General features: G+C 46.3%; 1 protein-coding gene across 5 annotated transcripts in view; it reads left to right on the plus strand.

Annotated features, from left to right (window-relative positions):
* Nucleotides 1–15,869, plus strand: part of MAP3K1 (mitogen-activated protein kinase kinase kinase 1) — a 274,135-nt gene that overhangs the window by 223,923 nt on the left and 34,343 nt on the right. For all 5 annotated transcript variants that reach the window (XM_030193149.1, XM_030193151.1, XM_030193150.1 and 2 more), the window contains 3 exons: nucleotides 716–905; nucleotides 8,922–10,188; nucleotides 12,289–12,441. In XM_030193149.1, coding sequence (XP_030049009.1) covers nucleotides 716–905; nucleotides 8,922–10,188; nucleotides 12,289–12,441 — 1,610 coding nt within the window. The remainder of the gene's footprint in view (nucleotides 1–715; nucleotides 906–8,921; nucleotides 10,189–12,288; nucleotides 12,442–15,869) is intronic.

A 15,869-nucleotide genomic window follows, 5' to 3' on the forward strand; every position in this document is an offset into this window, starting at 1 on the left:
GATTGGCACCTAACTTGTGGCGCACTATCTAGAATTAGGGAGATTGTGTATATGTGTTCTCAGGACTGGATGGAGAACCACTGGAATAGACTTGACCTGGGAACCATCATGGGAATGCCTTTAATACTTGCGTGAATGAAGTGTCCAGGAAGCATTGTGTGCGTTTGTGGGATTTGTAGTGCTGTTCAAGATGTGGGAAAACAATGAGGGAACATCAGATCTGTAGCCAATCAAATGTGGTTGACGTACGCCTCTGTGCTTCATGAGTTTGCGCATAGGCCATGTAATTATTCGAAAAACAAAACAGTTGAAAGCAAAGGGATCCAAAAAGGGGAGCAGACTTAAAAACAAAATAAAGTAAAAATATAAAAAGGGTAGAATAAACCTTTGATCTAACAAAAAACAAAGATTAATATTTGTTATTAAAAACGATGGACTAAATATAAAAATGAGCCAACATGGCTACACGCAGCCAGTTAGATATAATGTTATGTGGGTAGAAATGGAACACGAGGTAAGAGAGAGCTCGGTGACCTCTGCAGTATACATTCATTTTTTGTCTTCCAAATGCAAATCTGCAAAGTTGCTATGTTAAAGTGAGTTTATAGTGACTTTTCCTTTCAGCAGAGTTCAGCTGCATTTTTATACTGAAGTACAAAGAGAATACTGTTATATGAAGCTATCTGTTCTAACTTTTTTGTGAACTTTGTTTCAGGCTCCATTGGTATTGGTGGTGTAGATTACATCTTAAATTGTATTCTTGGAACCCAGACTGAATCGAACAACTGGCAAGCATTGCTTGGGCGTCTTTGTCTCATAGACAGGCTCTTGTTGGAGTTTCCTGCTGAATTTTACCCCCACATTGTTAGTGGAGAGATTCTACAAGCTGACACTGTAGTAGACAGGTATTTTTTTATTAGTGTTTAATACATAATGTAATCTCTCTGTATTATTTGTGCTAGCAGTAAAAAATGCATAAAGGAGAGACGGTGTTCCTCTGGTGCATGCATAAATTGTGCCAGCAGTTGAGGAATGGCACAGGGGTGAGAGCGTATGTGTACACTCCTCACAAAGAATGCGTTTGGGACTTATAAGGTGATGTGTAAAAGTATTTACACCATCCTTATTTCCCCTATTATTGCATATCTGCAGATTCACCCTTTTCTTTTTAGACAACAGGAAGGTTCTGTTCCAGCCCTCTCCTTCCAGGAAATGTGCTGGGAAGGGAAAGGATGGGGGTGAGCCTGAAGTAGAAGCGGAGAACAGTTAATCCTGTTCCCTAATTCAGCTTCTGTTTTTACAACTAGCCTGCCCTGGATCTTCAGTTCCACTTCCTTTATGTTTGCAACTTAATCTCTGCATATATGTCACTCTGAATGGTTTTGGATCTTTAAACAGAGTGTAATATTAGCAAAGGGAACGCGAGTAAACACAATTTAAAAAAAAAAAGTATTACCTAATTTGTTTAAGCAACATATACAGGTCCTTCCACAGCATTTCTATAGGGTTCAAGTCAGGACTTTGACTAGGCCAGTCCAAAGCTTTAATTTTCTTTCTCCTCAGCCATTCTGTTGTAGACTTGCTTTTGTGTTTTGGATCATTGTCTTGCTGCGTAACCCAGTTACATTTCAGCTCCAGCTGATGGACAGATGGCCAGACATTCTCCTTTAGAATTTTCTGGTATAGTACAGAATTCATGGTTCCTTCAACAATGGCAAGCTTGTTGCCTCAGGACCTGGAAAAGCATCTCCACACCATCACACTACTACCACCACCATGTTTTACTGTTGATATGGTGTTCTTACTGCGGAATGTTGTATTTGCTTTACACTAGATTATAATGGGATCTGTGTAGTCCAGAGAGTTGTACTTTTAACTCGTTTCTTCATTGAACATTATCTCAAAAGGCTTGGGGATCATCCAGGTGTGTTTTTGCAAATGTGAGGAAAGCATTGATGATACTCATGGATTGCAGTGGTTACCACCTTGCTACTCTCCCATGAATCACATTTTTGCCTAGTCTCTTACTTATTGTAGCGTCATGAATACTGACCTTAACTGAGGCCTGCAGTTTGGGGTTTTGTTTTGTTTTTTGATGTTTTGTGACTTCCCGAATAAGTTGTCACTATGTCCTTGGAGTAATTTTGGCAGGCTAGCCAGTCCTGGGAAGATTCACAACTGTTCAAGATATCTCCATTTGGAGGTGATGGTTCTCACTGTGGTTGGGTAGAGTCCCAGAGCTTTGGAAATGGCTTTGTAACCCTTTCCAGACTGATGTATTTCAACAATTTTTTTTCTCATCTCTTTTGGAATTTCCTTTGATAGTATTTTTGTAGAAACGTTGTGGAGACTATTCCACTCTCATGGTAAGGTTCAGTACATAGTGAGGTTTAGATTCAGTAGGGCTGGCTGCAATCAAACCTGGATGTGTTCAATCAGTTTAATCTATCAGTTAAATTAGGTCAATTGATTGAATAACTAAGGGAGCGGTTACTTCCATATCATCATGCCGATCAATCCATAGACTGGTGGGTTGTGTCCATCTACCAGCAGGTGGAGATAGAGAGCAATCCTTTTGTCTCCCTATATGTGGTCATGTGCTGCCGGAAACTCCTCAGTATGTTCTCTATCTCAGCAGGTGGTGGTCACACACAGCAGCAGCTCTGGCTAGGTCTCCAAGCCTAATTTTTAGGTTTTGTTGAGTACCTGGGGTTGAGGGCTCTTCTTGAGCAAGTGCAAACCTGGTGGTGCCAGGTCCTTCCTTTTCTCCCCCCTCCCGCTGGCTCCATTAAAAAAAAAAAAAAAATTTTGGATGTTCTTAAGGGCGTTTATTTCAACGTTTATTGCAGCTACTCACTGGGACACCAGTTCGTTACAGCTCGGAGCGAGAAGCAGGTAATTTTTACCTTTTTTGTAGTGGGCAGGAGGTTCCCCGATCGGTCTCCACGTGGTCTATGGCGTCGGAGGGCGAGGGCACAAAGAATCGCTCCCCGGACCGCATGTGCGCTACTAGCGGGGATGCGGGGGTTTTAAAGTCTGATTCGCCCTTTTTGGGTGTCAGTTTGGAGGCCGGTCAGTGTCCCGGTTCTTCCTCCGGTGCGGCGGTTTTTCCTGCCATAAACGCCCATCCCCCGCTGCTCACCTCCGCCATCTTGGCCAGCCACTCTGCTCGGACGGCTTCTTCTTGGGCTGCCCTTGAGGTGGGAGACGTTAATGCTATGGCCGCCCTTGATTTGGGCGACGGCAAAAAAGCGGCCAAAATTAAGCGCCGTTCTTCCCGTGCGGCTCCTTCGCGGAGTGTCGCGCCGGACGCCATTTTGGATGCGCAGCATGTTTCTCCCCCGCTCTTACGAGCGCCGGTTGAAGGTGCGTCTAGGGCTGTGGCCCAGGCTGCTGAAGTGCACAGTCTGGGGGGTTTCTCCCCCGAGTTCATTTTGCTGCTGCATCAGGCCTTCCTTATGCAAAACGCTGCCCCTGCTCCCTTGTCCGATAAAGGGGTTGAGGCCCCCGGAAGTAAACGCCCTCGGGTGGATTTCCAGGCCTTAGAGGACTCTGTCTCCTCTGATGTAGATGAGGGCAGCGTATCTGAGTTCTCCCAACGGTCCTTTAGGGATTCCTTGGAGGAGACGGATTCCCGCTCGGATGGAGCGGATGACCCCTCTGCAGCGCGGATCTTTCGCTCAGAGGACTTGCCCAACCTGTTAGTGCAGGCCATGAGCATTTTGAAGATTTCCTCTCCGGAGGACGTCTCTCCCTCAGCCCCTGTTGGCTCCGCCATTATGCTGGGGACGAAGCACCCGCCTAGACCCTTCCACGTGCATGATGCCATGCACACCTTGATTTCGGCTCAATGGGATGTCCCGGAAGCGAGCCTCAAAGTGGCTAGGGCTATGTCCCGCCTCTATCCTCTGCCTGAAAGTGAACGGGAGGCCTTTCTTTGGCCTACCGTGGATTCTTTAATCACTGCGGTGACTAAGAAAACGGCGTTGCCGGTGGAAGGTGGCACGGCCCTAAAGGACGCCCAAGACAGAAGATTGGAGGCGGCCTTAAGGTCGTCCTTCGAGGCGGCTGCTTTAAGTTTGCAGGCCTCAGTTTGCGGCTCCTATGTGGTCAGGGCGTGCCTGACGATTGTGCAGCGGGCTTCCCCCTCGGATCCTTCCTTGAGGGCTGATTGGCCAGCCCTGGAATCGGGCTTGGCTTATTTGGCAGTCTTGCAGTATGATGTCTTGAGAGCCTCGGCTAAAGGTATGGCTCAGACAGTCTTTACGCGGCGGTGGCTTTGGCTGAAGCATTGGTCTGCTGACCACGCCTCTAAGTCCCGCCTGGCTAAGTTGCCTTTTAAAGGCAAGCTGCTCTTTGGGGTCGAGCTGGACAAAATTGTGACCGATCTCGGCACGTCTAAGGGCAAGAGGTTACCAGAGGTCAGGGCTCGGGCCAGTGCTCGCCCCGGTAACTCCAGAGGACGGTTTCAGGAAGCCCGTCGGTACCGCCCGGGCAAGTCGGGCTCCTCTGCCCCCTCTTCCTTCAAAAGGAACTTCTCCCCCAAGCAGCATTCCTTTCGCAGAGACCGCCGTCCCGGAGGTGCGCCCTCCGGTCCTCCCCCAGGGTCTCGTACCCAATGATGGGGACCTGGTCCATGGCCCAGTGCAGATTGGAGGACGCCTGTCCTCGTTTCTGGGCGAGTGGACCAGGGTAACTTCAGACGCTTGGGTGCTGGAAGTCATCAGAGACGGCTACAAGCTAGAGTTCTGCCGACCCTTAAGAGACGGGTTTGTACTCTCTCCCTGCAAGTCTCCGGTCAAAGCTGTGGCAGGGCAGCAGACTTTGGACAATCTGATCTGCCTGGGTGCGGTCGTTCCGGTGCCAGAAAATCAGCTTGGCAAGGGACGTTACTCCATTTACTTTGTGGTACCAAAGAAAGGAGGTTCTGTAAGGCCTATCCTCGACCTCAAAGGGGTCAATCGGGCCTTGAAAGTTCGGCACTTTCGCATGGAGACTCTCCGCTCTGTTATAGCGGCAGTGAAGGCAGGGGAGTTCCTGGCATCCTTGGGCATCAAGGAAGCGTACTTGCATATTCCCATCTGGCCTCCTCATCAACGCTTTCTGCGTTTTGCAGTCCTGGGCCAACACTTCCAGTTCAGAGCCCTCCCATTCGGGTTGGCTACTGCTCCGCGGACCTTCTCCAAAGTAATGGTGGTCATCACGGCCTTCCTGCGAAAGGAAGGAGTACAAGTCCATCCTTATCTGGACGATTGGTTAATCCGAGCCCCCTCTTATGCAGAGTGCGGCAAAGCTGTGGACCGGGTGATTGCTCTTTTGAGCTCCCTGGGGTGGATCATCAACTGGGAGAAAAGCCAGCTGCGCCCGACTCAGTCCCTGGAGTATCTGGGAGTTCGATTCGACACCCAAGTGGGCAGAGTGTTCCTGCCAGACAATCGGATTGTCAAGCTTCAGGCTCAGGTGGACCAGTTCCTAGTAGCCTCTCCTCTTCGGGCTTGGGACTATGTGCAGCTGTTGGGCTCTATGACGGCCACGATGGAAGTAGTGCCCTGGGCCAGGGCTCATATGAGACCACTACAACACTCTCTACTGCAGCGCTGGACTCCAGTGTCAGAGGATTATGCTGTGCGCCTTCCCTTGGACCCAGCAGTGCGCAAGACGCTGAGCTGGTGGCTGAAGACAGACAAGTTGTCTGCAGGAATGCCTCTTGTGACCCCGGAGTGGATTGTCGTCACGACGGACGCCTCTTTGACGGGCTGGGGAGCCCACTGCTTGGGAAGGACAGCACAAGGGCTCTGGTCTCCTGCAGAGGCAAAGTGGTCTATCAACCTCCTGGAACTCAGAGCCATTCGGTTGGCGCTTTTGGAGTGCCTCCCGGTACTGGCGTTGAAGCCAGTACGGGTCCTGTCGGACAATGCCACAGCTGTGGCCTATGTCAACCGCCAGGGAGGTACCAAGAGCGCCCCTCTAGCCAAGGAGGCCATGAATCTATGCCAGTGGGCGGAAGCGAACCTGGAACAGCTGTCGGCGGCCCACATTGCCGGAGTCATGAATGTCAAGGCGGACTTTCTCAGTCGCCATACCTTGGATCCCGGAGAGTGGCAGTTATCGGCTCAGGCGTTCTTGGAAATCACGAAGCGCTGGGGCCAGCCGAGCCTAGATCTGATGGCGTCATCGGCCAATTGCCAAGTGCCGCGCTTTTTCAGCAGAGGACGGGACCCTCGATCTCTGGGAGTAGATGCTCTTCTTCAACAGTGGCCGACACAGGAGCTTCTCTATGTGTTCCCGCCCTGGCCCATGTTGGGCAGGGTACTAGACCGGGTGGCAAAGCATCTGGGCCGGATAATCCTGGTGGGTCCGGACTGGCCCAGACGTCCCTGGTATGCGGACTTGATCAGGCTCTCAGTGGACGACCCTCTGCGACTGCCAGTGGAGCAGGGCCTGTTGCATCAGGGTCCCGTGGTGATGGAGGATCCCTCCCCCTTTGGTCTTACGGCCTGGCTATTGAGCGGCAGCGTCTGAGGAAGAAGGGCTTCTCAGACAAGGTCATCGCCACTATGCTGAGAGCGAGGAAGCGCTCTACTTCTACTGCTTACGCCAGGGTTTGGCGTACCTTTGCAGCGTGGTGTGAAGCAGGCTCACTTTCTCCCTTCACTCCTCCAATTTCTTCAGTGTTGGCGTTCCTGCAAGAAGGTCTGGAGAAAGGCCTGTCGCTCAGTACCCTTAAAGTCCAGGTAGCGGCTCTGGCTTGCTTCAGGGGCCGCCTGAAGGGTGCTTCCCTGGCTTCGCAGCCAGATGTGGTGCGTTTTCTCAAGGGAGTTAATCACCTGCGCCCTCCTCTGCACTCAGTGGTGCCTGCGTGGAATCTCAACCTGGTGCTAAGAGCCTTACAGAAGCTGCCTTTTGAATCCTTGTCGAGGGCATCTCTGAAGGACCTGACGTTGAAAGCAGTCTTTTTGGTGGCTATCACTTCAGCCAGAAGAGTTTCCGAGCTCCAGGCGCTATCATGTCGAGAGCCTTTTCTGCAGTTCACTGAGGCAGGAGTGTCTATTCGCACAGTCCCTTCCTTCCTGCCCAAGATTGTTTCTCGCTTCCATGTGAATCAGCAGCTCTGTCTCCCATCCTTTCGTAGGGAGGACTACCCAGAGGAGTACTCTGCTCTCAAATATCTAGATGTGAGACGAGTCATCATCAGATACTTGGAAGTGACCAATGATTTCCGGAAGTCGGATCATCTGTTTGTCCTGTTTGCAGGTCCTCGTAAGGGTCTGCAGGCTGCTAAGCCTACAGTGGCAAGATGGGTCAAGGAAGCCATTGCAGCGGCTTATGTGGCCGCGGGGAAGGTGCCGCCTATCCAGCTGAAGGCTCACTCCACTAGAGCTCAGGCGGCCTCGATGGCAGAGGCCGGGTCCGTCTCCTTGGAAGAGATTTGCAAGGCGGCAACTTGGGCATCGGCCCATACCTTCTCCAGGAATTACCGCTTGACTGTGGCTGCTCGGGCGGAGGCCCGGTTTGGAGCTTCAGTGTTGCGGTCAGGGATTTCAATGTCCCGCCCTGGGTGAGTACTGCTTCGGTACATCCCACCAGTCTATGGATTGATCAGCATGATGATATGGAAGGTAAAATTATGTATCATACCTGATAATTTTCTTTTCATTAATCATAGCTGATCAATCCATAGCCCCTCCCAGATATTTGTACTGTTTATATTCTGGTTGCATTTCAGGTTCAAGTTTAGTCTTCAGTTCCTGTTCAGGAGGACTTCGTGTTCAAGTTTTTTTCACTTGGATTCTTCAAGAGTTGAGACGAGTTTGTGTTACAGTGAGCTGCTGCATTCCTCTCCCCTCCGTTTTACGGGGCTGGATTGAGACCTAAATTCTGCCGGCGCTCCCTCCCGCTTCGTGCGGCTGTAGGGCAGCTTTGTACCCCTCCCGCTTCGGCGGTGTTAGGGTCAGTCAGCTCCTCCCGCGGTTGCGGTTGCAGGATAAGCCAGATCTCCCCGTATCGGCGGGGTGGTGTCCCTCCCCCGCTCCGTGGGGATGAGCTGGACGGATTCCCCTCCCCCACTTGTGTGGGGATGAGCTGGGTTAATTCCCCTCCCCCGTTTCGGCGGTGGTGAGCTGGGCAGAGTGTCCCTTTGAGGGTGTAATTCTCTAAGTGCTGAGTCCTGCGGATGGAGCTTTGATATCAACATACTGAGGAGTTTCCGGCAGCACATGACCACATATAGGGAGGCAAAAGGAATGCTCTCTATCTCCACTTGCTGGTAGATGGACACAACCCACCAGTCTATGGATTGATCAGCTATGATTAATGGAAAGAAAATTATCAGGTATGATACATAATTTTACCTTTGTCATGTGGGTGATATAGATGTTGGTTAACTTTTGTTCCTTAAAGCTATAGTTTAAAAACCGTGCTATGTGTTTATTCAAGTTACCTTTGTCTAATATATCTTGTTTAAGGTTCAGAAATCGTTTATTGGGCCATATATGCAATGATATGGTAAATCAGGAGGGGGAATCAATACTTTTTCAAGTCACTATACTGTTTTCCCAATTTATTACTTATTAGCAAATACATTCATTTGGATTTTAACGGTTTTCCCTGCAGAACAGTATTAGGTTGGTATGTCAGTTTGCAAAAGCTTATTGTACCAGCATATTGGTCTTTCTGTGCATAGATGAAGACCTTCACTTACTGTAGTATCAAACTGACAACTTTGGTAAGTGCTAGATGATTTCTAAAAGAAAAATTGTCTTACATTTACATTCACACCCTACCTTTTTAGCCCAAAGTGGTTAATGTATCTCTTGTTGATATGGAACACTGTAATTATTGCTGATTCTTCTGGTAATCTTGTAATGTAGTAGTAATCATTTTAATTCAAATCTTAATGAGCCTTTGTTTCTTCTAAACAGGTACAAGAAGCTACTGGCCCTCTTGAATTTTGCTTTGCAGTCTATTGACAATTCCCATTCGATGGTCGGTAAGCTTTCACGCAGGGTGTTCCTAAGCGCAGCAAGAATGGTTGCACGAGTACCCCAGGTGTACGTCAAACTTTTGGATATGTTGAGTGTGACCAGCTCAACTCATTACACACGGATGCGTCGCCGTTTAATGGCAATTGCTGAAGAAATGGACATTGCTGAAGCTATTCAACTGGGCTTGGAAGATTTTCACTCTTCTGTAGATAGGCATGACAGTTTTGTAGAACCTTTAGTGCCAACCAACTCTCCCGAAAGGACAGCAAATAACTCCCCTGACAATACAGTCCAATTATTGGGGAAATCAGGGAAAAGACCAGTAGATTTGAAGCTAAGTGCCAGCCATGAGGACATTGCTGATACGCTGGCAGGTATTACTATAGGACTTCCTCCATCTTCATTACTCGCAGAGCAACCAAAGCCAGCCATTCAGACAAAACACAGACCACACAGTCAGTGTTTGAACTCCCCATCCTCTGCTCATTCCCAGGTATTATTCCCAACCCGTTCCTCTCCTTCAACCCCATCTGCGCCAGCTGGAACTGAAACAGATATTCTTAAACTTAGACCTCAAGGATTTACTCCCTGCAAATTAGCTTCTGCATCCCCTCAAACGCAACGAAAACTTTCTCTCCCAATTCAGAAAAGTTGTACTGAAAGTAGAGATTCTGATAACCTTTCCCCTGTTTTTACCCAGGCAAGGCCTGTGCCATCTGATAACATACACAGGCCAAAGCCATCACGACCTGCTTCAGGTGGCATCACCAAACAGGGAGATGCCTTAAAGAGTAATTTAACTCTTAATCTGAATTTCTCCCATTGTGAAGGTAATGGGAGCAGTAATGCAGTTATCCCCAGTGATGAAACAGTTTTCACACCTGTGGAGGAAAAGTGTCGCCTGGATATCAGTGCAGAGCTTAATTCCAGTATTGAGGACCTGCTGGAGGCTTCCATGCCTACAAGTGATAGCACAGTCACATTCAAGTCAGAAGTTGCAGTTCTTTCTCCTGAAAGAGCAGGAAGTGATGACACCTACAAAGATGATGTCAGCCATAACCAGAAGTGCAAAGAAAAGATGGAAGCTGAAGAGGAGGAAGCATTGGCCATTGCCATGGCAATGTCAGCATCTCAGGATGCCCTACCGGTTGTTCCTCAGTTACAGGTAGAAAATGGAGAAGATATCATCATCATTCAGCAGGATGTGAGTACTACTTATGTTTTTTGTAAGAATATTTTTTATTAGTGGTTAAATACCTGCAAAAGACTTGAACAACCAACTGTTGCATCATCAAGAAAAATAATACAGTTTTTAAGAATTTTGGGATCCAGTTGTTAAAGTAGGCTCCCTCATGGCTACTTTAACAACCGGCTCCCAAAATTTGCGGTCTGGCACCCACCTGAATGCCGCCACTTTCAGCTGCTTGTTTACGACTCTGAACAGCATGCCAGGACTTCTCTCATGGGCGTAAAGTCCTAGCATGCTCCTCAGAGCCTGAAACAGTGGGGAGTGGTGGCAGTCTATTTGGCTGGCCGGGCTCAGCATACCCACCAAAAAAGGTATGCCTAGCGTGCCCGCACAGTGGGAAGGAGGATGGAGAGAGGAATGCACTGCCCCCCCCCCCCAAAAAAAAGAAAACAATTTAAGGGTTGGCTACACCTAGAGAGAGAACCCGTTGTTAAAAATTTACCAGCACACTGTTGGTAAAGTACCTGGGCCTCTTTTACATGATAACTGAAGTTAACCTATACAAATCACCCATTTCCGCCTAACTAGAATTTTTGAGCCTGCCATGAGTGGGAAAGCGCGGGGTACAAATGTAACAAAAAAAAAATTACACACTTTCATAATGTGTGCAATTTGGGCAACAAAGGAAAATAGTAAACTACATGTGAACATTCAAGTCACAAAAAGTGTTGGCCCTGTGTTTGAAAATCAGCTTATTTTAAGCAGGCTTAAAATTGAAAAACTGAAAAGTTATCCTGTTATGCACTTCACTTTAAGCTTGTGGAAGCAGTAGTTTTTATCTTTGCTCATGTTGTTGCTTCTGAATTAAAAATACGATTTTTGTACCTCCAACCCCCCTCCCTTCTCTTCTGTAGTGCAGGTAGTCTAGGCTAGTGATTCTGAAATCTGTCCTGGGGAACCAGGCAGTTGGATTTTTTGTGAGAGGTTTGCTGGCATTCAAATCTTGTGAGAGGTTTGTGGAAGTAGCTGGCATTCAAATCTAGTATGTATATTGATTAGGAATATCCTGAAATCCCCACAGACTAGGAGATCCCCCCCCCCCCCCGGATTGGTTTGAGAACCACTGATATAGGCCACCCTGACTGCTGTCTTCCAGCCCAGACCCACTGTGAGCAGCAGCCACTTTCTTTGAGCCCACTGCAAGTAACTCCTGCCAGGCTTCCCTCGTCCGCTTCAGGGCCATGGTTCAAAGTTCTCAGCAGTAACTTCTCCATGCTTGGCAGCTTCCACCAGAAGCTAGTTCTTAGGTACCTGTGCAACTTGATGTCTGGATAGTCTTACCTTGGTTTTGTAATTGCTTATCTTTTGGTGGGGGGGGGGAAGGAGGGGGGAGGTTCCGAGTACACACAATTATAGTTGGAATAGTTAACTGATTAACACAGAGCAAATATCAGTTGACTGGTTAGGAAATTTTGTGTGCTATGCAGTACAGATAAATTAGAAAGCTTTAGTTGGTACATTCAGTTGCTTTAGATGGAGTATTACTGATATAACAAATCCCACAGTTCAGATTCGCATCACAACCTAGAAGAGTATGTTATTCCAAACGGAAACATGTCCTTTGTGATTTACTTGAAGAGAACCACTCTGGGTCTAAATTTTGTGGTTATTGGAATATATTAAAGGCCTATCTCAAGTTTAATATGTATTATTGAGGGGACTTTAGGGACATGGGTAGGCACATGGCAGTGCAGGTGTCAGAAGCACCTCCAGTTTTCCTCTCAGCCTGTTCTGTTGCCACTATTTGGATGGGCCGGTCTCCAAAGTATATGGCTAGGTGGGGCAGGGCATGACCCATCCATGACTGTGTCTCTGCCTCATATCCTTCTTAAAGGAAAGGAAGAGGAGGTTTTGAATTCTGCAAAAATGTTATTTTTTTTATACATATGTATATATATTTTTGTACCTGCATGCCATGGTGTTAAACCCATAGAAGAAGCTTCCCCATGATACTGGGTGCCTTTCTGCTTCTAAGAGTTAGTCTGCCATCAGTGTTCATTTGTGAATCAAGCTTTTCGTATAATACGTTCATTTCAAATATTTTATGATTTTCAGACTCCTGAGACCCTTCCTGGACATACCAAAGCAAAACACCCATACAGAGAAGATACAGAGTGGCTCAAAGGTCAACAAATAGGCCTAGGAGCATTTTCTGCCTGTTACCAAGCTCAGGATGTAGGAACTGGAACCTTAATGGCAGTTAAACAGGTGAGAGTCTATATGTTGTGGTACTTTAACGTTGACAATGAGTTATGAACAGGAATTCTTTTTTTTTTTTTTTTTGTAACATTTTTTCACATTTTATTGCATTTTGTAAGTAGCCCAGATTCCCATCTCAGCAGCAAGCTGTGACCATATTTACACCCAGGGATCACCATAACCCAGATTTTACAAAGTCTTACTCACAAATCCTAGAGCTGTAACAGGAAGAATACAAACTTTTCCCAGGCAGGTTTCTGTTCAGAGGGAGAGTCAGGGATTTCACAGCATCCCCATAGAAAAGCTTAAATAGCAATAAGTTGGTAAAAAAACAGGAATTCTAAGTAAGGCCCTGTGAAGTAGCGTTTTATCAGTTTCATTGAACACGAGGTGGTAATTTTAGCAACTTTCTTATTAGTTTTGTATTTAGTATCTTTTTTTTGTTTGATTTTTCTCTTTCTTCACACTTTTTATTCTGTGGAAGTGTTGCTATTATCCAGAATCTGGGGAAGGGCTACTTCATATTTCTGGATTAGAGTTTCCAGTTGACTGTGAAGGAGAAGCTACAGCAAGAAACAATCATTGGCTAGGTGGGCTCATGCCCAAGTGCTGCTTGATCCTCCTCCTTTTTTTTTTTTTTTTTTTGCAGCCCATTAAGTTGTTGTTTTGCCATATTGTTGGTTGTATTGGTTTTTGGATGCAGCCAGACTATTTATCTCATTAACAAAAAAATGGAGATTTCACTCTTGAATGGGTGTTTTCTTACAGTAGCAATATACTTTCTCTTGAATGGGATTACTCTAAATGGAACCAGAGTAGGGCTGCTGTAATACTGCTCTGCCAAAGGCTCTATCACTTCTGGTATGGATATCAATCTTGCAGTGTAACCATGGCTATGTTGCTGCCCTGCAAAAATCTGAAGTTACTGCCTGGGCTTCTGCCCAGAAAGTTGCCTGAGATCTTGTAAAATGAGCATGTAGTCCTCCTGGAGCCACCTTCTGGTTAAGAATATTCGTTGCCTCTATAGCCACCTTAATCCAGTGCACCAGAGAGTATTTAGAGACGGCATCCGCTTTATGTGGTCCATGAAAGAAAAGCCAATCGGACTTCCAGAAGGAGTTGATCACCTCCAAATAGTGCAAGAGTACTTTACAAGCATCCAACTTATGGACAATCCTGGAAACCACCTTCTCAGAGAACGCCAGGAACGAAACTACCCAATTCACATGAAAGGAGGAAACCACTTTATGTAAAAAGTGCAGAAAGAAACTGAATCAGCCATGAAATATAAATAAGGATCCCTGCATGAAAGAGTTTACAGTTCAGAAATTTACCTGACTGAACAGAGAGCCACTAAAAAAAAATTAGATTCTAAGGAGAGAAACCTACCTCAATGGCTCAAATGGCAGATTAACCAGGGCATTGAGGACCAGGCTAAGATCCCACTGCAGCAACACAGCTTGCAGCGGCAGTCGAATATGTTTTATTCCCTGCAAGAAGCATATAGCATTCAACTAAGCCATCAAGTATACACCATTGATCTTACCTCTGAAAGAAGTCAGAGAACCAATTTAATACAGTGTGTGAAATACCAAGGGCAGATAATTGGGAAAGAGGAGAATGGTCTACTAAACCAAATGCTGTGAAACGGTCAGGAGGTACTGTCAGTTCTACAAAGGTGGTCAAAATGAAAACTGATTATAGGTTTTGAACCCAGATTGTCTAGGATGAAGCGCCATACTTTTTTCAACAAAAGAGGATAATTGAGTAAAGACCACCTTTTCCAGAATTTTGAAAATGTAACATAATTTGGATACTGGATGGTAATGTAGGGGAATCGAGGGATCCAAGGTTTGATTTCTAGAGAATGGGATGGACAACTACTGTTTTTCAGATCACTGGGAAATGTCCTTTCACTAGACTAGTGTTTTATTATGGATAAGGTTGTAGGGAGCACATTCACCTCCAGAAGCTTGTACCAGCCAGATGTAAAAGGATCACCTGAACCATAGGTAGGTCTAAGAGTAGATAAAGTGTTTTGAAGAAAAGTCATGGTTTCAGGTTGAAATGAAAACCAAACTGCTGTACCCACGGTATTCTCGGGCCTGGCCAAAAAGAAATCCAAGGGATCTAAAGGAGGAAATGATTTTGTAAATCACAAATTTTATCTGTGAAAAATGTGGATAGCGGCTGAGCAGAAGGCATATGGCTGATGGAACTATTCTGGACCTTGGTTACCTGGTGCACTATAGAATAAAGCTCTTTGACTGAATTTGAAGACATATTTCTAATCGCTTGGAAAAATAAGCCTTTCTGCTTTTTTTAGATAGGTGCAAATGACTATATCGTGATTATAACTAGATCCTCAACTTTATTTGATTTCTTTCATCTCTGTTCTTCTTTTCAGTATTGCTTTTTCAATAATTGAAGGCCAGAATGAAACCAAGGATTTGCTCGGGCTGGACAACCTGGGAAAAATTTTTGTGGCGCAACTTTAAAGCCTCAATCAAAATAGAATGCCAAAGATCAGTTTGGGCATCTAGTGATAATGTAGGGAAGTCCTGAGAAACCAAGAGGAGAGAAGGAGATACCTTGCCAGTGTCCTGAGAAACCGAGAGGAGAGAAGGAGATACCTTGCCAGTGTCAATAGTTGAGAGACATCTTGAACAGTAACCAGCAGTCGAGGGTTTGGACAGATGAGAAGGCAAAGGAATTCTAAAATAAATAACATGATCTGACGAAGACAGAAGTTGAAGAGATATCACATAGCTGAATAGGTGAGTCATGCAAAGCCATAATTAGTTCTAATATATGTCCTACTTGGTGGGTAGGAAAAGATACCCATTGAGTAAGGGTAAGATCTTATAAGAATTGGAGAAAACTAGCCACTTGAGGATGGGAAGGATTATCAACATGTATATTAAAATCTCCTGTCAAATTGGTAAAATAAATTGAGGCCTCCGTGATAGATTGAAGACAAGCATGAGACCTTGCTCATGGGTTCACCTCCTGCATCACTTCTTTGACCTGTGGCGCTGAAGGTAGTTCCTGGCCCATGGAGCTCTTTTTTTGCACAAAACTCCCCCTTCTGAGCCTGAAACCTGTCCCATCAGGAGTTTCTGTGACCTGGCTTGGCCACTAGTGGAAACAGGATACTGGACTAGATGGACCATTGATCTGACCCATTATGTCTACTCTTAAGTTCTTATGAAAACAGCTCCCCTCTTGGTGTCAAAGCGCAGATCCTGAGGTACTCCAGCTCCTACAAAGGGACAAGCTGACCTTTTGGCATAGTTCATCTCCCAACCTAGAAATTACACCAGGAGAATCACCTTGGCTACTGCTGCCTATGAATCTGTATATTGGTCCAAATCAGCCAAGTACGAGTGAGCTTTTAAGGCTGCTACTACCGAGACTTTGGAAAAGGCTCTGGACAC

This window comes from Microcaecilia unicolor, chromosome 2 (assembly GCF_901765095.1).
Source record: "Microcaecilia unicolor chromosome 2, aMicUni1.1, whole genome shotgun sequence".
Taxonomy (NCBI): Eukaryota; Metazoa; Chordata; class Amphibia; order Gymnophiona; family Siphonopidae; genus Microcaecilia; species Microcaecilia unicolor.